The sequence below is a fragment of the Hibiscus syriacus genome, unplaced genomic scaffold (assembly GCF_006381635.1).
Source record: "Hibiscus syriacus cultivar Baekdansim isolate YM2019G1 unplaced genomic scaffold, ASM638163v2 tig00009009_pilon, whole genome shotgun sequence".
Lineage (NCBI taxonomy): Eukaryota > Viridiplantae > Streptophyta > Magnoliopsida > Malvales > Malvaceae > Hibiscus > Hibiscus syriacus.
In genome coordinates this window covers 1346142-1369723 of record NW_024062181.1, presented here as the reverse complement: position 1 = coordinate 1369723, position 23582 = coordinate 1346142, and the positions used below count along the sequence as shown (strand labels likewise).

The following is a 23582-nucleotide window of genomic DNA, read 5'->3' as shown; positions in this document are numbered from 1 at the left end:
AGTCGGAATCTGTAAGATTCGGGTCCCATGTCCATCCAAATGATGCATAGGGGATATTATATTTCTATAAATTTCATTGGATGTTTCTACCACGGTAATATATAATTTATTGATAATTTTATTAAAAAAGACTTAATTAAGGGATGGTCTTTTTAAAAGTTTGTGCAGCTTTCAATAGTTGAATACAATAATATAATAAATAAATAATACTCCATCAACTTTTTTAATACAACTTGACTGGGAAAATTTAGTAATTTATTGCGACTGAGTAGAACTCGTCGTGATGAAATGGCCAACTTTTTTAAAGATGTTATTTTAATTTTAACCATCAAAATTATTTGATAGAATGTTAATTAAAAGTTAAAAATATTTAATATTTGAAATTAATTATAAAATAATTTTTTAATTAAAAAAATAATATATTGGAAAATTTACCATTTTAAAATGATAAATTCACTTTCCACTACGATCAAAATAAATTAGTATTAAAGTTTCCTGTATTATTATATTCCCCTAAAAAACCTCTGGAACTATAGTTTGTATCGTATTTTGTTTGTAATAATGTCTTCATATAATGTCAGTCCCCCTACCCCATCTACCTAATACAACTTTTATTTTATATATATTTATTGTTTTATATAGTTTGAACATTATGACGATGTCTCTGTTGTGTAACTGATGTTTTCTTTTGTTTTCTCTTATGTATTAATAAAAGACATTGACTTAGAAAATAGTAAATAATAATAATAAAAAGACTTGAGGGTGGGTTTTTTCTTTTATAAAGTTTAAATACCTCATTTCATATGATGAATAAAAAAATAATAATTAATAGGATTGATTCAAGTGATAAGCAGTTTGATATTGCTTAAACAATGTCTCAATTTCGAGTCTTTGTATATGTAGAAAATCCCTGTTGAGAGACTCACCCATCAAAATCAGGTGTGCTATGCGAGTTGATATGGATTAATCAAAGAGAAACTTTAGAATAGAAAGGATTACCAAAAAATAAAAATAAAATAAATTGTGCAAACTTGTTAATTTTGGTTGCCGCTGTAGCTAGAGATGGCCGAGGGAGAGTGAATATTTCTTTTTATATTTTTATTAATAATTTATTTTTACTTTCTAAAATTTTAAAATTTCATCTTATAATTTAACTTAAAATCATGTGTACGTCAATGACTCGTAAAAAACCAAAATTGTCCCCCCAACGTAGATGTTAAAGACATGATTTCAATAAAATACGCCTCATGTTATACATTGATCCTCAATAAAATGCTTTAGAACGTAAACAATCATTTGAATTCATTGTTGGTTTCATTTTAGCTTATAGTTCATCAAATAAAATAAAATAGAAAGAAACTTGAGTGCCATGGCTTGGTCTGCCGTGTCCTCTGCAGTTAATACAATTGGCAATCTACTGGCTCAAGAAGCAATCTACCTATGGGGCGTGAAGGAGCAAGTTGATCGTCTACAAACGGAGCTCAAATGGATGCAAAGCTCCTTAATCGAGGCCGATGCTAAACAGTCCAAGGACAGGAGGATACGCCTTTGGGTTGCCGAAATCAGAGAGCTTGCCTATGATGCCGAGAATGTCATCGAGGACTTCGCTCTCAGGATCGGGTCCAGGAGGAGAGGCGGTCTTTCAAATTGTATCAAAAGATCCGCCTGCATCTTGGAAGAGGGATGGATGCTTCACAAAACGAGATCAGAGATAGATAAGATCTTTACAAGAATCACCGACTTGGTACGACGATTGCAGGCATATGGCATAAAGGAATTAAGGGAGGAAGAAGGGCCGAGTACTGCAGCTGAAAGACGGGAATCGAGACGGCCTTATCCTCACATTATCGACGATAATATCGTCGGATTAGACACCGATGTCAAGAAACTGGTCTCGGTTATCATCGACGACGAAAGTGCATCCAGGGTTGTTTCCATATGTGGAATGGGTGGTCTGGGCAAGACCACTCTTGCCAAAAAGATATACCATGATAACCAAGTTAAAGGTCATTTTGATCATTTGGTTTGGGTTTTTGTTTCTGAGCAGTGCCAGAAAAGAAGAGTTTGGCTAGACATTTTGTCTGGTCTGAAGATTTCCTTTCAAGTTGACTGGAAAACCAGAGATGAAGAGATATCAGAGAATCTGTTTAAGTTCCTGAAGGAGAAGAAATGTTTAATGATTCTTGATGATATTTGGAGCACAGAAGCTTGGGATAGCATAAAGCCTGCGTTTCCAGAAAAGGAGACAAGAAGCAAGACACTAATCACCTCTCGGAGCAGAGAGGTAGTTTCACATGCAGATAGCAGAGGTTACCTGCACGACTTGCAGTGCTTGAACAAGGAGCAAAGCTGGGAATTGTTTCAAATGATTGCATTTTCTCGACCTTCAATCGGTAATTTGCTTTCTTTTTAAATATTCTTGGCTACTTGTGAATAGCATATTAGTATTTAAATTTGTATTATTTTTAGGGTAAATTATGCATTTAGTACCTAAACTATTATTTTTGATCTATTTTAGTATCTGAACTTTCAATTTTACAAAACCATACATAACGTTTAGTTTTTGTTTTGTTTTATTACCTTGCCGTTAAAATCTTAACGAGTGATTTTCACATGGCATCTTTTTTATGGGTAAATTGCACCATTTATCACTTAACTATCTTCTCACTCTTATTTTGGTCACTAAAGTTTAATTGAAAAAAACTAAAACGTTAGGTATGGTTTTGAAAAAATTGAAAATTTAGATACTAAAAAGGGATCAAAACTGATAGTTTAAGTACTAAACACATAATTTATCCTTATTTTTTATATAAACTTTTTTATATACTTTTTAGAATTGTTAAATAAGTGAAAATAGACATTGATATTAACAATTATAAATGATAAAATATTATTAAAAATAATGAGCTAATCTCAATTGTCTATTGTTACTCATTTAACGATTTCAAAAAGGTATAAAACTAAAGTTTTAAATTAGATGTAAGTGGATCATTACCCTTTTAGAGGCAGATATGTTTACATTGTGAAGTTTTTTTAGTTTTATAACTTTTTAGGATCATTAAACGAGGAAAAATAGCCGAATCAAATTAAGTAAGAAATGAGAAGATATTCATTAGAGAAAAAATGAGATTATCTCAACTGTTTATTTTTACTCATATATTATTTAAATTCACTTTATTTATAAGGATTATAAATTTGAATTCAGATATTCAAATCTATTATTTAATTTACTTTTTAATTTGAGATAAATATTAAACTACATATTAATTTTAGCCAAATGTGTATTGATATGCTATATATGTTTTAAAATCTAATAATAAAAAATTAAATAATTTAATGAATATAAAAATGTAAGTAAAATAACTGAAATTTAAATATTTTACAAAAAGTATTTAGTAAAAAATATAGATTTACAAATAGATTTAAAATAGATTTGCAATTTTATTTATAAAAAAATATTATTTTTAAATAACATGTACTAAAAACAAAAATATTCAAAACATATTTTAAAAGGAAAATTTGGTTGAGGTCCATTGAATGATCAATTAGTCAAGGATGTTCATATTGTCTCATATTATATGGATTTGAATCTTTTTGTTAAAAAATAGTGGTGATGCTGATGTGTTATTATGAGGTAATGTCATGTCAACATTAAAAATAATAATAAAATGTCATGCTGATATCAGTGTTAATTTTTTAATATTGGGTGACCAAAACAGAACTCAAACGTAACCATAAGTATAATTTTGAAACAAAATAATAGTTTGGTAACCAAAAAAAATTAAGTAATAGATGAGTGACTAAATAGATAGTTTACTCTTAATTTTATATTGATCATCCATTTCACTTGAACGAAACATTAAAAAATAAGAAAAAAATATTTTTCGGAAAATCAACTACAACCGTTACCCTTTATACATTCTACAAGCAACAGTTACTTTGCTCTTATATTTGGGCAACCAAATGAATATCATTACTAAGTTGTTATTGTTGTGCCCTTTCATTTATTTATTTATTTTTAAAAAATTTCAGGCAGTGAAGATGAAGGGAAAATGAAAGATCTAGGCGAAAAAATGGTTGAACGTTGTGCAGGGTTGCCATTAGCCATTGTTGTGCTGGGAGGAATTTTGGTGACAAAAGATTCAGTAAATGAATGGGACAAGGTGGTCGAAAATGTGATACCCTACTTGAAGAGAGGCAAAGGCCATGGAGTGGAAGAAGTGCTGGCATTAAGCTATGACGATTTGCCATACTACTTAAGGCCATGCTTTTTGTACTTGAGCACTTTCCCCGAAGATTTTGTGATACAAGTCGATAGACTGATTCAACTATGGGTTGCTGAAGGTATCGTTTTATCAGAGGAAGAAGATGGAAATGAAGGGCGCATAACAGAAGATTTGGCAGAACGTTACTTACTCGAGCTTGTAGAAAGGTGCATGGTTCAAGTACGAGAAAGAGACGTCGCAACCTTAAAGATCAAAACAGTTCAAATGCACGATCTCATGAGAAATCTTTGCTTGTCAAAAGCAAAACACGAAAATTTTCTCTGCGCTGTTGATCAGTCAAATGCATGTTCCATTTCCACAGTACAAAGGATCCATAGAGTTTCTGCAACCAATGTTTTGTGGATACAGCGCATTAAAAGTCCAAATCTTCGGTCACTTGTGTTCTTCAATGAGCATTCACCGGGTTACGAGTTTTTTAAAGAGATGAAGGTATTTAGAAAACCGGTGCCCCGGAAAATGCTTGATTACATGGAAAAACATGAAATCCGAGATGAAAAGGGATGTCTCTTTTATTCAATTGGAGCATACTTGATCTTCTTTGTGATCCTTCCTAAATTCCATGGACTTTTCACATACATGATCAACAATTTCAAATTGCTGAGAGTCTTTACCTATGAAGGAAAAGCTTCTTCTAACCTGGGAGTATGCAAGTTATCAAGTGATATAGGTAGTCTCGTCCATTTAAGATTTTTGAGTCTAAGGCGTATTAACTACCTTTTTTTACCATCATCTCTGGGCAACTTGAGATGCTTGCAAACCTTGGATTTAGGAAATGGAGTTTTAGTACCTAACGTGATATGGAGGATGGAGCAACTAAGGCATCTATATCTCCCTGAGGAATATAGAGTTATAAGAAAGTTGAAGTTGGGTACTTTGAGAAACCTCCAAACACTCGTGAACTTCAACACCAATAATTGTTACCTAAAGGATCTCAGCAACATGACAAATCTTAGAGAGTTGGAGATTTGGGGGGCGTTCGAGATTGAAGATTTTAATGCGGAGGACCTGCACAAGAATCCACCCATCATCCAGAGTAAATATCTTCATTCCTTGTCCATTTTCAATGATAAAGGAAGAATAGATCCAAGACATTTGAATCACCTTCTTTCCAGCTGTGTTTGTATCTGTAAGTTGAGTTTAGATGTGGAGATAAAAGAGTTACCACAGTACGACCACTTGTCTTTAGAACTCGCTTACATAAAGTTAAGAATGTGCAAGATTGGGGAAGATCCAATGCCAATACTAGAGAAGCTGCCTAATTTGAGGGTTTTGGAATTGCATGAGGAAGCTTTCACCGGAAAGGAGATGTTTTGCTCTGCACAAGGTTTTCCTAAACTTGAGTCCCTAAGCCTTAAAGATCTCGATCATTTGGTGGAGTGGAAGGTTGACCAAGGAGCCATGCCGTGTCTTCGACAATTGCAGATAGAATGGTGCAGAGGGCTGATGATGCTTCCGGGTGGACTGAGGTTCGTTACAACCCTCCAACAACTGAAGATTGAAGGGATGCCAAAGGAATTCAAAGAAAGAGTGGAGGAAGGAGGAGAGGATTTCAACAAAGTCCAACATGTTCCTTTTATCACACTCAAGGGCTGTGACGACTAGTAATTATGATTATTGGCAGGTGATTTCATAGACTTGCTTATATATAGAAATGCTTAATCCTTTTATATTAATTCAGAACTATACATTTTGCATATTTAGATCCAAATGAAACATGATTCATAGCAGCTGCAACTTTTTCCTAAATCTCTGACGTTTTCTTTCCATTTGCTTAGATTTTCTCCTTCCATTTTATATATGATATGTATTAATAATCAAATGAAGTTCCATTGGTATCTTCAATATGACGTGGCATTTTTTTTTCTTGTACAGGGAAAGAAGGCAATTGTATTGTGGAATGGAGATGTAAAATAGTGTTGTTATTTGTGGAAGCTGGTGTTATATAGTATGATAACTGTAGCATGTTGCATATGGTTTTAGTATGCAATTGGTTTGATATTTGTCATATATATGATTGCAGAATATTCTCAATCTAGTTTCGAGTACAGACTTGTGTTTTGTAATCACGTTGTGAATATCGGTATATTGCACTCTTTTTCCTCCAACTAGGACTAAGGAGGTTTTTTAACGAGGCATGTACTTTTGCACCATTTCATAAATATAAGTTCTCTCTTGTTTCAAATATATATATATTCTCAATCTAGTCTTATGCTACTTGAACATTTTGCTTAGCAAACTAATGCATGATAAATTGTCGAAAGAGTAGAGTTTGAACCCTTTTTCCACAAGGATAGAGAGTTGGGGTAAGAGTTGTTTAAAAAACAAAGATCAGACCAGTGACGGATTCAAAAAAAAATTGAGAATGAAGAGCTGTCACTACTAGAGAATTATGATTATTGGCAGGTGATTTCACAATCTTTATTACATTAATATATATATATATTAATAATCAAATGAAGTTCAATTGCTATCTTCAATATGAAATGAGATGTAAAACCGTGTTGTTATTTGTGTAAGCTGGTGTTATATAATGTCGTAACCGATTTTCAGTTGGGGAAAGACTGATACGACTTTTTTTAAAAATCATATTATGAAAAGATATAGAGTCGCCATCAATCATTTTTAAAGTGCGATTAGAATACTTAAAATCAAGTAAATTTAATAAAACATTTTATTTTATCAAAAACACCAAGTTTTGGAACGGACTTGTATGCTGATCATCGGTTATTATTTGTTATACTAATATATTTTTAAATCTGATGGAGGAAACAACATTCTAAAGGATATTGAAAACAAAGTCGACTAAATAATTAGGAAGCAATGCAGAGAAAATCAGGCCTCATTGATGAACAACAACGGAAAAGAAATGGAGAAATCCAATATTAGTAATTGAATGATCAACGGTGGCGTAGACAGTGTAGGGCAAGTTCGATGTTCGGATTGTGGCGTCAGAACATCTCGATGACGATGATAAATTACCATCACGTCAGGACCTCCGGTTAGAAGTAAGAAAGTCTCTTATATCAGTGAGTTGTTAAGGTTATTTGATTGGACATGCTTGCTTCTTCTTTAATTGCCTACATGCTTGATGGCTTAAGAGTTAAGTTGAGCCTTGTTAAGGGTATTTGTAAGGCTGAGCGTTTAATCGAGTCGAGTGAAAAAGATTTTAAGTTATTCGAGTTGACGAGTCATATTTTATAACTTGAACTTGACTTGAGATTTCTTCCAATCAAGTCAAGTTGAATTTTCGAATTTCTATTTAAATTTAAATTTAATTATAAATATTTATATATTATGATATTATTTATTCTAATTTTAATGATTTTTTAAACCATATACAATATATGTCTATATATCTTCATATATCATACAGAGTTGAGGGACTAGACTCAAACTTGAAAATCAATCCACTAAATACTAAAAATTTCAAGTTATTCGAGTTGTATTTTATAACTCGATTGCACTTGAAATTTTTTCGCGTCAAGTCCAATTTATGAAATTACAACTTATAGTCAATTCAAGTCAAATTTTTTCGAGTAGAGTCAAAAAGATTGATTTTTGAATCGAGCCGAGTTTTTCTCACTCCTAGGTATCTGATGTCTATGTAGGTGCCATGTTAGTGGTTTTTAGGTTTTAGCATCGATACATTGATTGTATCGTAGGAATTAACACATAATTTTATGTCAGAGGACGAATTTATAAAATTATAAGGGATGAGAATAGATTTTTAATGAAGAAAATATAAAGAAGGCTTAAATTACTTGAAATTTCCGAGAGGAACAATCACTCCTATCGTTATGGCAGTGTCACTGTCAAGAATGCATTTAGGGAAAGTTATTCGCCTTGCAGCCAAGATTATTGAGAAAATGATCCTTTACAATCTTGACGCCGCAACGCCGGTTATCTTGGACTGCTGATACCGGCGATAGAACCGAACCAATCCATCTTTTGGAGGCAAGTCATGGTGGATGAACTCCACAAAGTCGGTCTTCCATCGAGCGAGGAAAGGATGGTTTCGAGAGTCGAATACGTGGACGTCGAGGACTTCCTCGATGGCTTCCATCCAATTGGTTATTATGCTCAAGGCCATGTCGACTAACCCTATCGTCTCTCCCCCGAAGAACCTTTTGCCCTTTGCCTTCAATTCCATTTCCAGGGTCGCCAACGCCTTGCTTGCCTGCTTCGCTTCCTCTTCCATTTGCGCCTTGTCCGTTAAGCTTAAGAGTTTGGTCAGAACTTCAGTTATCTATAATGTATATATAGCAAAATAAGAATGTGCAGTTTAACTCAATCGATTCATAGTATCATCGTTAAAAGATGGCATCCAATGACCTTGAATCTAATGTTTTTTTAGGTAAATGTGTATTTTGGTTCTTGAATTTGACTCCAATATTCAATTTGGTACTTAAACTTCTCCTATTAGTTCAATTTGGTAAAGTATACGAGAGTCACTAAGTTATGTCAAAATGATCTTCGGATCAGTAAATTTTTCTTAATAGTCTTGAGTGATTATAAGTTAATATTTGTTTATAATTTTTTAACTTATTAACAACGTTCTCTTTTTACCAATAAGGCTACTTATTGTTATAAGATGATCATTAAATTTATTAAATTGTTACAAAATAAATATTGTAATATTTAATAAATTTTGATTAGTTTAAAGACTATTTTGTAATAGTTTAATAAGTTGAATAATTATTTTATAATAATTTAAAAATTTTAATAATTATTTTATAATGACTTGACCGAAAAGATCAGTCTCTTATAATTCAGTAACTCGTATTTGAAAAAAATGAAGCAAAGGGTAGTGATTCATATAAATATACCTTTTGGTCTACGAAATTTGCCCAGAATCGAGCCATTGCTCTCTCATATGGATCAGAAGGCAAAATGGGGTTTCTTCCAAGTCTCGTCGACGTACTCGACGATCACAAGCGACTCCACGACGGGTCTTCCCCGGTGGACGACTACCGGGACTCTCTTCGTCATAGGGTTGTGTTTCAAAAGCGATCGGCTCCTGTTTTTAGGGTCTCTAAAGCTTAGCTCCACCCATTGGTAGTCGATTCCTTTGATCTTCAACGCCCACACCACTCGTTGAACATATGGGCTAAACCATATCCCCAACAGCTCCACCTCCTCGCCATTGCCATGGCCGCCCACTTGCTTCATTTGCTATGATTTTGTGTGTGTGATACAACCGGAGTGGAAGATGATAATAATTCATCCTTAAGCCAGCCATAAAGTATGTTGTGTAGACTGTTTATTTTCCTAATATGAAAAATATGTCAATGGGGGACAATTTGTCGTATATATTGTTGAAAAATTATATATTATATAATTTATTCTCGATCTCCAATTTCGTTATTAAGATATAATACGATTAAATACATTTAAACTCACAACGTTTAAGCACATGTGATTGTCCATCAAAATTTGTGATGGGCAATCACATGTGCCATCATGCGGGATGAAACATGGTGTGTTTTTTTTTGTTACAAAAGGGGGTTTACTGTACTAATAGTGTCTGGGTCTACTTCTCTGAGTAGATTTGTCTAGAGTGAGAATGCTTTGGATTTCCGTAGGAGGCTGCTGTAAGATCGACAGTCTGAGATTCGCCGAACGCCCAAGACACGCCAAGGCATCGGAAAGTCCGTTGGTTTCACGAGGGCTATATCCAATCGTGAGCCTCCATTGCAAACTGATGTGGCTTCGGATTCTTCTGATGATTGTTGACTCGTTTGCCTGAGCAGGAAAGTTGAACCTACGGACCGCTTCAAGATTGTTCATCTCCACTTCCAACTGTCGCACGCCATGGTTCCAAGCGATGCCAAGGCCATCGAGTAAATCCCGTAGCTCGGCTTGGAATGAAGAACATCGACCAATATTCCTGACATAACCTATTATTCATTCGACGTTGCCATCACGAGGAGGCCTCCCCCAGATGTCTCCATCGTAGTTTGGTCCATGGCATCGTCTGTATTAAGCTCAACCACTCCTATACTTTGAGGATTCCAGTAGCCTTTTTTCCTGCCAGCCCTACTGTCGGTTTTAGCCTTGTCCTGATTATTCTTGATAGTAGTAGTCCACGCTCTAGTCGATTGTATGATTGTCACCGAGGACCAAATTCAAAGCAGTTGTGACGTCTGTGTTTGGCAAGGTTGGTATGAAGGCATTCAAGTAGTGGGGCAGAGAAGAAATCCGCGGACAACTGGTTCGAGTAGAGCGGTAAATGAGACAAGACAGATCGCGAGCTATTCGAGATCGACTCGATCAAGGCTCGATAAATACTCGGATTGAATGGACTCGAGTCGAGCTCTTAACGAGCCGAAACGAACTACTTGATATTCGACTCGAAAAGCTCGTGAGCACCTCGAAAATATAATATATTAATATTTTATTTTTTAAAAAATAAATTATTAATAATATTAATTTTTATGTATTGATTTTTTTTTAAATATAATAAGATTTTCATGTATTTAATGTTCAGGTTCGAGTTTGAGGCTTCAATCGAGTTAAGATTAAGATTTTTTTTTTCATTTCGAACATTTTCAAACTGTTCACGAGCTTAAAAGTTTCAAGTTCGCAAATTTTTGAGTCGAATCAAACTCCATTTCAAAATTTTTAAGTCGAGTCGAGGTAGACTCTCGTTTACACCCTAGGTTCGGGATTAGATATTCCCAAACGAAGCGAGCGTGGGGATAGTTCTAAATAATAGATTTACAAGGTTTTGCAAAATTAAAGAATTAAATTTATTAAATATCTTTAAATTAAGATCAAATTACTAGAATATATCAATTTTGAGAATTAAATATATTATTATATCAAGATCAAATTTATTTTTAAAATGAAAATGGGTCCAATCTTGGGATTATAGTCTAAATTGTTTTGAAATTTAATTTATATTTTTAAGTCAAACTTTTTTTTTTACAAATAAATCACTTATTTTGAAGATAAAAATATACATTTATGATTTTTTTTTTCAAATTTTAATCTAATTTTACTTTTATTTAGTGTGCACTTTATTTAAAATTATTTTAGGATAAAATTACGTAAATTGTTTCTCGACTACATGGTATTACTTTGTTGAGTCCTTTAACTATTAAAAATTACAAAATAATCATTGATTAAAGAACGTTGCTTTGTTGAGTCCCGACTATTAAACTTTACAAAATGATCACCCGACTATTCATATGTTCCAAACTCGTTCTTTTCCGTTAAAAAGTTGACGATAGTCTGAGCTGAAAGTTAACCTGTTGACTATGATATGATAAAATACGATCTCGAATATCAAACGACTACACAACTCAAACGATTATGGGATCATATTTTGTCATATCTCAATCAACATGTTAACGTTTAACTCAGACGACCGTCAAATTTTTATTAGAAAATGACAAGTTTGAAACATATGAATAGTCAGATGACCATTTAATAAGTTTTAATAATCGATGGACTAAACAAAGTAACATCCTATAATAATAGATCATTTTATAACTTCTAATAATCATGAGACTTAACAAAATAACATCGTATAGTCGGTAGACTATTTATATACTTTACGTTTTATTTTAATATATATTCAAATTATCAATCTCTTTATCTATATTTTATAATAACTAATTGATTATGAATTAATACAGTTGCGTATTGATTATAAATGTACGTATATGTAACAATGAATTGATTACAGTACAATGATAGTTATAAAGCGGAGAAAATACAGAAACAGTGGAGAGGTTTTGCCCACATTTTGAGAAAATCTAGTGAAAAAAGAGAGGTAAATTTATTTATTTATTTTAAGGATTCTAAGTTTTTTTAATTGTAATTTATGATCAGAGGTTTTTGATTCTGTAATTACCATTTCCAAGATTTCTTCTTCTTCTGATATCATCGATATATAAAGAGAAAAAGAGAGAGAGGAAAAAACACGTTTTTTTTTAATTTATAGATAAAAAGTTGATTTTTTTATTTGTTGCGGTGTATTGATTTGTATTTTCATGTTTATTTTGTGAATTTTTTTTGGGGGTCAGATTAACGGAGAAGATATCTGAAGTAGAAATTGGGGGAATCGAGATTGAATTTGGAATCGGGAACCTTCATTTGAGGTTAAATAGGGAGGGAGGGAGGGAGAATCCAGAGAGATAAAGAGAGAAATTAGTTTGATGTTCAATTTGCATTTCGATCGTTTGCTCGGCGATGGCGGCGGCGGGAACAGCAGCTGTTGTGGTGAGGCGGAAGGAGCGGCCTGTTGAGGAGCTTTACAATGCGACGGAGAAAACCTATGAACCAGGAACATGTACAATTATATTTTCTTTTTCTTTTTTTAATTAGGTTTTTGTTTAATCTTAATCAAATTAAACATTTGAATGTTGAATTCAGTTTTTCTTTTCGAATTTTAATTATTTGTGTATTGGGTTCAAATGTTTGATTCGTTTAAATTAGTTGTAGCATATGTGAAAATATTGTTAATATTTATCCTGAAATCTGCTGTATCAGTCCATTACTCCATTGTGATGTTGAATAGCCTAAGTTGGGAATTAGGGTTTTGGGTTCTATTTAGAAACTGAGTATATTTCTTAACTTGCTTGTTGTGCTTAATCGTGCCAAAAAATATGACACTGTTAGGCCTCTATGGAGTTTAGATGCTAGTTTTTGTTTATGTGGTTTTGTTACAAAATTAGATCACTTCTAGTGGAAGGGATTATATTCATTGAATTCTGTTTAATGATGCTTTATTTGATTCAGTTTGACGTGCTTTTTAGATCACACCTGTTTTAAGAGGGTTTTACTGCATTCAAGGGCCTTTGGATGAAATGGATCAGAGTGTTCAGAAGAATACAGTGAGAACAGGGTAATCTGCAATATATGTTCTTAACTTGCTGTTTATTTTTTGTTAATCAATTTTGTTAGTATAATGTTTTAAGTTCAAAGAAGAAAGAACATGTATTACTTTTAACGTTATGTTGTTATGGCTACCTTTAAATTTTTCTTCATGAAGTGTTTTGAGAACTACGAGGATGAAGAGATTGGAGGGAAGAATGAAAGAAAATTACTGTATTTTTCCATTCATACCATTTCTTGGACTGACTTAGAAATGGAATGCAATGCAAGAAAATGATGTACCTAGTACCTACTACTTCGTTTTTATCTGTCATCTCCAAATCTTTTTTGTTTTGCTGGATTCAAATATGATCACTAAGATAGCAAATGCACTTCATATTTTCCATTTTCTTAGTATTTTTAGTACCAAGAAAGAAAATTCTTATCATGCATGCACCTGTTTTCTCATGATGCAAATATAGATGAATCTTTTCAAACAGTTGTATAGCTGAGTGTCATGGAATGTTTTGAAAGTAGAAAAATGCAATGGAGTATAGCTGAATCTTTTCTTTCGTGATGGTTGAATAAAAAATATTTTCCTTTGGTATTAGTTTAGTTGCATGTGATATATTAAATGTATTTTGAGTCTGAACATTTGGTTCCTTCAAATTAGCTTTGGAATCCATGGAAATTTTGTGATATTCATTATTTGCTTTGCTTTTTTTTTTATCCTAGGTACCGAAAACTTTAAAAAGATTAATTAGGCAGTACATGAGCCAAAAGGATTGTGCAAAAGCAGAATCTGGAGTCTGCAACGTGTTCTCTGCTCCTTGTTCATCTTGTATGCACCTAAGCATAGCTCAGATGGGATCAAAGAGTGATGAGTTTTCTGATGAAACTGATCATGTTGCTGTTGCATGCCAGTATTCGATCAATGAGGATAAAACAGGTGACAGCTTATACCAAAGCCCCAGTGAGGCAAGTGATTTACTCGATGTCAATTCAAGCCATGATCCCTACTCTGAAAATTTAGAAAGTAAAGCAACGGCACGACCATCTTCCAAAGTTGTTGAAAGCCATGTTGATAGTATTGTATGTGCTGGTAGAGCCAGTGATGCAAATATAGCTTTTAGTTATTGTAACAAGGATTTAGACTGTAAGAATTCATCTCAAAGTCATAGCTCAGCAACAGTTCGTAGTTTAGGATGCGGAAAGGTGCCCTCTTCCCAGAAGTTAGACTTTTCAGAACTTCCTTCTATTAAGGAGGTTGATTCTGGCAGTAGTTCACCTAGGATCGAAATTCCATATTCACATTCTGGAAGCAGCAAGAGTGCTGTTGGAGGCAACAAACCTGAAATTTCTCCCAAAATCTATCCTAAGTTAGAAGCAGATATTGATGACAATAGTGAGGACGCACTATATAAAACTGGGAGAAGTTTGAAGGAAGATGAGCTAGATGAGTCTTTGAAGTTACCTGAAAAGCACAAGTCTCCTTTGGAAACAGCTTCTCTGGATGAGGGTTATGAGTCCGATGCCTCAGAACATGATGTAAGTAACTTTATGTTTTTCTTTATGAGACTGTATGAAGAAAGTGTGCATGCATGACTGAGACTCGAGTTTCGTAGGACCAACACTCTGAAAGTTGGTTGTTTAGCTTCATTTAGTTGATTTGAGAGTAAAGGTATTGAAAATACCATATTTTAATTGGTTTTCCATTTGCACTTGTAGTGGAGGTGCCATCCTAGGAGAATGTAAGTAGTGATTAAGATATTCTTGAACTTATTGTAAGGTTCTGGCGCAAGGCAGATCCCTCATTCTTTTAGGTGTCATTAAATGAATGTTTTAATGGGCAACAAGTGCTTTGAAAATGAATAGAAGGTCCCTAAACTTGTTAAGTGCCTAAACTTGTTAAGTGGTTTAAGATTAATAGATTATTAAGTGGGCTCCATCATAATTATATACTTAAAATAGAAGAGTTCCTTTCTTCTCTTCCTCGTGGGATCAGTACATCTGTTTTCATTTTCTCCCTTTTTCAAATTTATTATGCCAGTAAGTTTTTCTGATTTGTCTTTTCTTGTTTCCCGAATTTTCTGGAATAGGTTAAGGTATGTGATATTTGTGGGGATGCAGGACGAGAAGATTTGCTTGCAATATGTAGCAAGTGCACTGATGGTGCAGAACACACGTATGTGCACAAATCCCTTCAGCCATATGTGCATTTCTATTTAACTTTGTCTGTATCTATATTCAGTTGTGAGTTTTATGTTATTGATGCTATTAATCAGTTACTGTATGCGAGAAATGCTTCGGAAAGTTCCCGAAGGTGATTGGCTCTGTGAAGAATGCAAGCTGGCTGAGGAAACTGAAAGCCAAAGGCAAGGTTAGTTATCAAACAGCTGGAATAAAAATCACACCCAAGCAAGAGCATGTGCTGACATATTTTTGCAATTGAATTTCAAGGTTTGGATGCTGAGGTAAAAAAGGCAAAAAAACTTAGCTCAAGTACACGTATCTTAGGTAAGAGACATGTTGAAAATCTTGAGGGTGCTTTGGCTCCAAAAAGGCAGGCTGTTGAAACAAATATGGGATCACCAAAATCATTGAGCCCCAGCAGAGTATCTTCCTTGTCTCGAGAGGGTTCATTTAAGAACTTAGATAAGGGGAAAGTGAGGCCATTTCCGCAGATTTCTCTTGGCAACCATTCTGGTAATGATGTGCCAGAAGCTGTATCCTCTCCGAATTCTGCTCCACGGCTGCAAACACCAAAGAGTAAGTGAATTGATATTTCTGTCTAAATTCCCCCCCCCCCCCAATATGTTTTTTTAAGTTTTTAACAGTGGCATACTGTTCTCATTGTTACAGGGAGCTTATTGAAATGCAATTCATTCAACACTTTAAATTCCAAACCTAAAGTGAAGCTTGTAGATGAGGTTGTTCTTCAGAAATGTAAAAGTGCTAGAGAACATGCATCACTTGGTAGCAAGGAGGAACCTGCTAGAATGATTGGCAAATCAATGTCATTTAAATCCGGTAACTCTGGACGGTTAAATGCTGGGGAATCAAATTTTAAATTGCTATCATCTAAATATCCTCATGTTCAAGATCTGAAAGGATTAAATAACGTTAAAGAGCGGATATCATTAGAAAGGAAAAAAATCACGAAATTGGACCACTCTAGTCCTACCGTTGTGACGCCTAAGGTTGATCAGAAACTTACACCTCGTGCTGATGTAATTTCTCATTCATCTGCAATCAACCACCGGGAAACTAAGGCCGTTCAGTCTGATGGAAGACCAAATACTTTATCAAGATCAACTAGCAGTCTAGCTCGTAGAGGTGTCGGAAATGCAGTTTCTTCTGGTATGTTGTGAAGTTCTGATGGTGGGACTGCTATTTTCTTAAGTGTTAACTAAAATTAGAATGTTTTGTTATGTACTCTGCTTTTACCTTGTATTCTTGTTTTCTTTCGGCTGATTCCAGCAACTTAAGTGCATTCTTCTTATTTTGCAGTTGTTTCATCCACCAGTGGACGCATTTCTTCTGAACAGAAGTTAAACCATGTGAGCCTGAAGGAGGAAACCTCATTAAGTTCTTCACAGGTGTTTGAGAGGCAGCCTAGTAACATTAATGGAGTTATGTCAGATGCCCTTACTCAGTCAATCGATTCAACAAACCAGAGTGAGAAAACAAGGGAGAGTGCTGTTAGTCGATCCTCCAAAAGAGTTCCATGTCTAAAATGCAAAGAAATGGGTCATGCAGCTGAATATTGTTCAGTCTGTCTGGCTTCTGGTACTGATCAGTCTGCTCCTAGAACTTCTTCAGAGGTGATAAATAAAGGCAATAAGTTAAAAGCTGCAATTGAGGCAGCTATACGTTTGAAGCCTGGAATATGTGAAAGAACTTCTCAAGATCTATCACCAATTTGCAATAAGGAAAAGAATGTGATTTCTGTTGAAGATAAAGATGAAACACAAGCAAATATTTGTAATCAGGCTTCCACTGGTAGTATGAAGCTGCTTAATTCACATTCCACTGATGCTGTCTCTGTAGTTTCTTCTGTGGGCAATCTTTCAATCAGAGATATCCACGCCCCTCCTTTAGCCACAGTATCTGCTGTCTCAAAGATGTCAGCCATCCCAGAACATGAATACATCTGGCAGTAGGATTCTTGTCCTTCTATTTAACCGTTCTCTTTTTTGGTTAACATGATGCCCCATTTGGGTTCATTTTCATTTATTGCTTCAGCATACCCTTCCTTGAGATGTTTCTTGAATGTGATAGATTTTGTTACTTCTATGCAGGGGGGCTTTTGATGTGAATAAATATGGAAAACCTCCTGTGTTTTGTGGTGGTATTCAAGCCCATATCTCAACCCTTGCATCACCTAAAGTGCTGGGTGTTGTTAACACATTTCCCCCCAAAGTTTCATTGACTGAAGTACCTCGCTTGAGCACTTGGCCGACACAGTTCCATACTGGTAGTCCTAAAGAAGTTAATATTGCTTTATACTTCTTTGCCAAAGACCTTGAAAGGTAGATTTTGAATATACCTTCCCTGCCCTTCTCTATCCTTGTTTCTCTAGCTTGGGTTGATCATTAATGCAATTTCCGTGGTTCAGTGTTTTAAAATTTATTTCTGCTGCTTATTTTGCAGTTATGATAAGAACTACAAGATGCTTTTGGATAACATGGTCAAGAATGATCTTGCCCTCAAAGGAAATTTTGAAGGTGTTGAGCTTTTGATATTCCCCTCCAACCAGCTTCCTGAACATAGCCAGCGTAAGGATTTCAATTGAGATATTAAAATCAAGTGTAGTTCCCTGTAATTTTACATTTGGTTGGATTATATGCTTTACCCAAGATTCACAACAAGGAAAGGATAAAGGATATGTCTGTTTGACTGCACCACACTGGCTTTTTAGGTACTGATCAAGCTTGGTCATGGGGGCTAATTTTGATATTTGCAACTCCAAGTATAAATTGCTACGACTCAAAGATCTCAGTCCTTAACCATATTGCCTGGATATGGGAATTCCATGATATTAATAACCCCCTAATGTGATCTCAAACTTCTTAGATTTTTAGCATTGAACTCGGAAATATTGTGAGAAAAATCGGAGGGAACATTAGGAGGTTTGAAATGATATTGAACTCGGAATTTTTTGCATTTTCCCCTATACACAGATTATTTGTGGACAAAACTGCATTCTATATGGATCTAACGAAAATGCCATCCACTGAAATCTGTAAGTTGTGGGGTGTTTAGATAATAAGGGATTGAGTGTTTAGCATTATCTTTAGTGGGCTAGGGTTGTATGGGTGATGATATGATGCATCAATGGCCAAGCTGTAGGCATTAGTTTATGTGAACTCACAGTGTTTCAAACCAAGGATCCTAATGATGGCGAAAAAAGAAAAGGTCTTTTTGGTTATAACCTTGAATAAGGCGACACAGGAAACATCTGTTGCCACTTAATGATTCCTTTTTCTCTTGTCAACCACTGTGCTGCATGCTGTATTAGAGCATGCTCACAGTACGATAGGTTTGATTGGAGAGTAGTAATTTGTTTGTAAACTATAGATTTGCTGTTGCAAATAATTGCAATTTCTTTAGCACATTTTCCACATTTTTAATGTGGGTTTGGCATTTTACTATTTGGTTTTGGCTTGATATCATTGATTGCAATGTTATCATGTACAGAATGTATTTAAAGGAATATCTGGAGTATGGTTCCTTTTGTCTTGTGTAGGTCATTTATTTAGAGTTTTGAAGCCTTATTGAGCTGTTTTCACCCCCTGCATGGCTTCCTGTTTCTGCATTAACACAAGTCAGAATCAACTGCATTTTAATCCCAAATTAGCAAGGACAGATTATATGAATCTTTTTTCTTCCATTCCACCCATTCAATGTGATTATATAGGTGATTCTTAAATCTGAAATCGATGGATCCCCTGTCTGTCTGTTTGCTAAGCACAGAACATTATATCATTCTCTTAAGTTGTACTTGACAGGATTGGACAACTATTTTTTATATATCCTTTTACAACTGTAACTCTTTTAGATCGATTCTGGTTTGTCTCTTAGGGTGCGCTTAGTTTAGTAGAAAGTAAGAGGATGGATAGAGGTGGGTGGAAACGTGGAAAGAAAATGATTTTTGGGTGTGCTTGGTACTTGGTTGGAAAGAAAATAGGTAAGCATATAAACAAAATCCACTTGAAGTAGGAAAGAAAATCAGAGTAGTCTGAGTCAATTGTGTATATTTACAAGATCATTCATTATGTTCAAAATTTATTTTTTAATCTTAACTTGCAAAGGTCTAATGGTATTTTTATTTTATTTCCTCTCATTTTCAACCATGCTAACCAATGGTTGTAAAGAAAGTTATTTTTCCTTTTACTTCTCTTTCTTACCAAGCACACTAAAGGAAAAAAAAAGTCTTTTATATCCTTCCTTTTTTCCTTCTCTAGTTTTCCATATTTTGATATTCTTTCCATCCTACCGAGCAAAGCCTTAGTTTTCAGATTAGTTTTTGTTTCTTTTGAATTTGTATGATTCTGTGTTTTTTATGTTCAATATGTTTTATTCTCTTCTTTAGATGGGGAAAAACTTCATGCTAGAACTTTCTGATTTTTTGTTTGCAGGGTGGAATAACTTATTATTTCTTTGGGGTGTTTTCAAGGGAAGAAAGTCAGTCTGTTCAAATTCCTCAAAGATGGTGTGCAATCGTGATGCAAGTATGGTACCTTTGGAGAGTCAAATATATACCGATTGTCCTCAGCCGGCAGATAATGAATCAGCGACTTGTGACAATTCGTGCAATGTAGTCCCAGTGACCACTGCTTTCGAAAAGACATGTATCTCTACAGTTAGTGTCAGTGATAATAAGGTTTCTTCTTTTGAGCAGACATATGGTGGTATAAAAGCAAAATTGGAGGAGCAAGACGGCAAAGTTGACCCTGAATTCTTGTCTAGAATTGCAACAAGCAGCACAGAGGTACATACAAAAATGAAATGCACCAGTACTCCGGTAATGTGTTCTTTCAATATATTTTACCTAAATTACTGTCAAGTCGATGTTTCGCTATAGTTGGTTTGTTTTTTCAATTCTTGCCATTGTTTACTAACCTTGAAACCTACAATGAGCTATAGAATGTTATTAAGTGACATGTTCAAATCAACAAGAAATCAATATAATCCATTTCAAGAAAGGATCTACTTTTTTTTTTTGCTTGTCAATGTACGTGGTGCTTCAAAAGGCTTATAAATTTCAAGTTTTTCTCTGATTCTATTCAGTTTCTTAGTTTGTGGAAGCATGTTTTTGTTTCTCTTTTCTAATGATAGTCTTGTCAAAATTCATTTTTAACATTCTTTTATGTAAATTCTAAACCTTTTAAATATTTCATTGGCCCTGCTTGAAATATCAGTGTTTGCTTTTTCCCTGTTATAGCTCGCACATCATTGTAGAAGTCAACATGAAGTCAAATTCTGTGCAGTCATGGATTGCTGTTCCATCCCTGTTCTTGTGTCTCTCTCTTCATCATGAATGTTCTTACTATGATCGATAGCAGGTGTCACCTCTACTGTTATTTATTAAAGGCAAAATGCTTGCCTGTGCATGGGACCTTTTTTTTTCCCTGATGAATAACACTAGTTCGATGACAGTGTTGGTTCTTTTGTCTCATTATATGTGCATGGGTATAAATATCCTCAAAGGGAAATAGGGGAACACATAAACCTCATTAAATTGGTTAAATGCTCCATTACAACCCTGGTGCAACCCTGCACTCCTTGGTGTTTCATCTCCAATATTTTACTGTTTGCTCATTTTTCTTAACACCTTGTTAGCAATAGCTATTTACTTTTAAGACTAATATCTAGTATATTTTGAGCTATGTATTCTTAGTATCTAATATATTTTCTTTTCTGTTTGAGACTCCTTTATATTTGCCAATTTGGTTTGATTGGAGTTTAAGGGTGGTAGAGACTTTGGGTCATAAATCCAGGGAAAATGTGTTGCATCACAGTTCTACCGAGTTACTGGACTGATAATTCTGATTTTGACCTTTGTTGGAAGTGTCATTAGCGTCATTAGCGTCTGAAGTCTGTCGTACACAAGTGGGAATGGAATGTCTTGTAATAGCGAGCACTTTGTTAATTTTATTCATTTTTCTGTGAAGCAGGGAGATATGGAAGTTGGTTGAAAGAAGTGTTATTATTTAAAAGATTTCTTCAGTTTATTTACGGACGTGTGTTGAGTTTTTATTGTGTTGTTCTGAGCAGCTTCTCTTTTTGGATGGACTGAAATGTATTTTATTTATTTGACACTTCTGCCATTATTTTACAGGAAGAGAGCAAATTTCCAGGTTGTAGATCCGACCCCAATCTTAAACCTTGCCTTCAAGCTACTGAAACCAATACTGGTTCTTTCAAAGTTGAGGAGGAAATGCATATGGCAGAAGGTTATCCATCACTAAAAGATCGCCCTCCCGGAAAACCAAAGATAGTTGTTGAGGAGAAGGTTGATGGGGATTGTGTTAAAATTAGGGATTCAAAGGATAATGGGTGTGCTGCTTTTAAGACTTCTTCAAATACAGATCTCGACTGTTCCCAATATCACCCATCTCTAATAGATGTACCTACCGGAAAACAAGTGGCAGTTGTTGAGGAGAAGCCTGAGCAGGATTCTGTTAAAATTAGGGATTCAAAGGATGAGTGTGCTGATGGGAAGACTTCTTCAAAGAGAGATCTCGGGTGTTGGCAATTGAATCATCGGAAACGCCCATACATCGATCTTACAGAACCAGTTTCTGAAGTTTATACTGTTACAAGTCAAAAAATGCCATGGAGCGAGGCGACAAGAGTTCCTGTAGATAGAGGGAATGTTAATAAAAAGCTGAAGATGGGTTTCAGCGAAATATACCAATATAGCAGTGCTAGAGATCAAGTTCCTTTTAGTGATAGTTTAGCATCAGATAGACACAATCCAGGTTCTGGCTCTTCAGTCGAAGAGAAGAGATGTAACAATGCCTGTGAAGAAAAGATAATCCCCGAGGATCTGGGAAATAGTGAAGGTTTATTCTTTCCCGTGGATTCATGTCGTGCAGGGGAATACCGAGTTCATGACGTCTCTCCTAATCTTGAACTTGCTTTGGGGGCTGAGACGAGACAACCAAACAAGGGAATCCTGCCTTTCTTTGTTGGAGCAATAGACAAAAGTGACAACCAGAACAAACTGCATAATAAGGTAACCCGAAAGCAAGAGGAGGATGTATCTGCCCCCCTCTCCCTCTCCCTTTCCCTTTCTTTCCCTTTCCCGGAGAACGAACGGGATGTGAAACCCGTTCCTAAACCAGAGCAGCAGCTGCCCGAAAGGCATCCTGTGAATACTTCACTGCTACTATTTCGGGGCTTCCCGGAAAAATAGGCTCATGGTGAGTTTCTTAGGCTATTGTGTCCTACATGAATGTGGTAAAAATGTATACTATGGGCTTGCATTGGGGTTTTTTTCCGGAGAATCCACATTTCAATCTGTTCATAACCCATACAAAACTTAGCAATTAACTTCTCATCTGTTATTTTTTTGTTTCCTTTTCTCGAGTGCATAGACAGTCACGGCTGTTTGTATATAAAGAGATCGAAAGCCGGCTTACTTCGGAATGTCGACAAGAAATTTGCAAACCAATGCTCTGATCATTTGATTTTCTTCTTCTAGATCTTTTCTGTTCCTCTTTCCTCACTGAATTTCGTCGTTAGTGTTTCCACAGCAACTCCTTTGAAAGGTCTGTTAACTTTTCTTATTTTTGATGGGGGATGTTGAAATTCTCCCCTTTTGCACCATGGGATGATGACGGTTCAATTTGCTTTTATAAGAAAATTAGGGTTAGTGTGGAGTTGATGTTCTAAAAACTCGTATCGAATCGAATTTTATGAATGATTAAATCTATAATCTCTTAATTTAAGTATTCATCTATTTCTAGATTTTACTTCAATTTTTTTAAAAATGTATAAAACCATTAAAAATATTAACTTTTTTATTTTTTTATTTTTTGATATTTTAATTTGTTTTCTTAATTAACCAGTGACTAATGCCCATGTCAACCTATATAAGTAAAAGGTTACTTAAATTTGGTTGATAGTTCCTTTTTATAATGATATATATTTCCTTCTAATTTACTATATTTTATAACTTTTAATAATTTTATATTTAAAAATATTTTATTTTAATATTTTTATATTTACGCTCAGTTAACTTCTTAACATCGAATAAAATAATCAATTAAGTCATTATCACCATATAAATAATAATTAAACTATTAATATAAAAATAATTAATTATTACTGATAATGCTTTTATCATTAAACCATTTGTATTTTGGTATTAAAATGATATTATTATTTAAATTTGACATAAGATTGAAATTTTAAAATTTTATGTTTTAGGTTTGATCATATATAAATAAATTCATTAAATTTTTT

At 34.5% G+C, this 23582-nt stretch overlaps 3 protein-coding genes across 7 annotated transcripts; 2 read left to right on the top strand and 1 right to left on the bottom strand.

Moving 5' to 3' along the window:
• Positions 1-1324: 1324 nt before the first annotated feature.
• Positions 1325-6222, top strand: LOC120202934 (probable disease resistance protein At1g58602). The gene is made up of 3 exons (XM_039203289.1): positions 1325-2393; positions 4033-5907; positions 6159-6222. Exons 1-2 carry the CDS (start codon positions 1370-1372, stop codon positions 5886-5888), a joined length of 2880 nt encoding a protein of 959 aa, XP_039059220.1. The 5' UTR covers positions 1325-1369; the 3' UTR covers positions 5889-5907; positions 6159-6222.
• A 1900-nt stretch (positions 6223-8122) lies between these two features.
• LOC120202715 (probable glutathione S-transferase) lies at positions 8123-9462 on the bottom strand. The gene is made up of 2 exons (XM_039203105.1): positions 9113-9462; positions 8123-8532 (listed from the first exon to the last, which is right to left on the bottom strand). Exons 1-2 carry the CDS (start codon positions 9146-9148, stop codon positions 8161-8163), a joined length of 408 nt encoding a protein of 135 aa, XP_039059036.1. The 5' UTR covers positions 9149-9462; the 3' UTR covers positions 8123-8160.
• A 2493-nt stretch (positions 9463-11955) lies between these two features.
• Positions 11956-22817, top strand: LOC120202932. 5 transcript variants are annotated; one of them, XM_039203283.1, is made up of 13 exons: positions 11956-12063; positions 12317-12582; positions 13049-13126; positions 13842-14654; positions 15206-15291; positions 15392-15486; positions 15567-15875; positions 15969-16466; positions 16617-17265; positions 17408-17638; positions 17760-17884; positions 19748-20133; positions 21451-22817. In XM_039203283.1, exons 2-13 carry the CDS (start codon positions 12550-12552, stop codon positions 22528-22530), a joined length of 4383 nt encoding a protein of 1460 aa, XP_039059214.1. In that variant the 5' UTR covers positions 11956-12063; positions 12317-12549; the 3' UTR covers positions 22531-22817. The 5 variants fall into 5 exon arrangements, with proteins under 5 accessions (XP_039059214.1, XP_039059218.1, XP_039059216.1 ...); XM_039203287.1 differs by lacking the exon at positions 11956-12063 and having other exon boundaries at positions 12202-12582; positions 15969-16136; XM_039203285.1 differs by lacking the exon at positions 11956-12063 and having other exon boundaries at positions 12202-12582; positions 13049-13137.
• The last annotated feature ends 765 nt before the right edge of the window (positions 22818-23582 follow it).

What these genes read in the sequence shown, in the direction of transcription:
- LOC120202715 (XM_039203105.1), bottom strand. Translation starts at nt 9,148, where the DNA reads ATGGCTCGATTCTGGGCAAATTTCGTAGACCAAAAG. An exon ending in CAAATTTCGTAGACCAAAAG is followed by an intron (nt 8,533 to 9,112) that starts GTATATTTATAT and finishes TATACATTATAG; the next exon opens with ATAACTGAAGTTCTGACCAA.
- LOC120202932 (XM_039203283.1), top strand. Translation starts at nt 12,550, where the DNA reads ATGCGACGGAGAAAACCTATGAACCAGGAACAT. An exon ending in AACCTATGAACCAGGAACAT is followed by an intron (nt 12,583 to 13,048) that starts GTACAATTATAT and finishes CGTGCTTTTTAG; the next exon opens with ATCACACCTGTTTTAAGAGG. An exon ending in CCGATGCCTCAGAACATGAT is followed by an intron (nt 14,655 to 15,205) that starts GTAAGTAACTTT and finishes TTTCTGGAATAG; the next exon opens with GTTAAGGTATGTGATATTTG.
- LOC120202934 (XM_039203289.1), top strand. Translation starts at nt 1,370, where the DNA reads ATGGCTTGGTCTGCCGTGTCCTCTGCAGTTAATACAATTGGCAATCTA. An exon ending in ATTTTCTCGACCTTCAATCG is followed by an intron (nt 2,394 to 4,032) that starts GTAATTTGCTTT and finishes AAAAAATTTCAG; the next exon opens with GCAGTGAAGATGAAGGGAAA.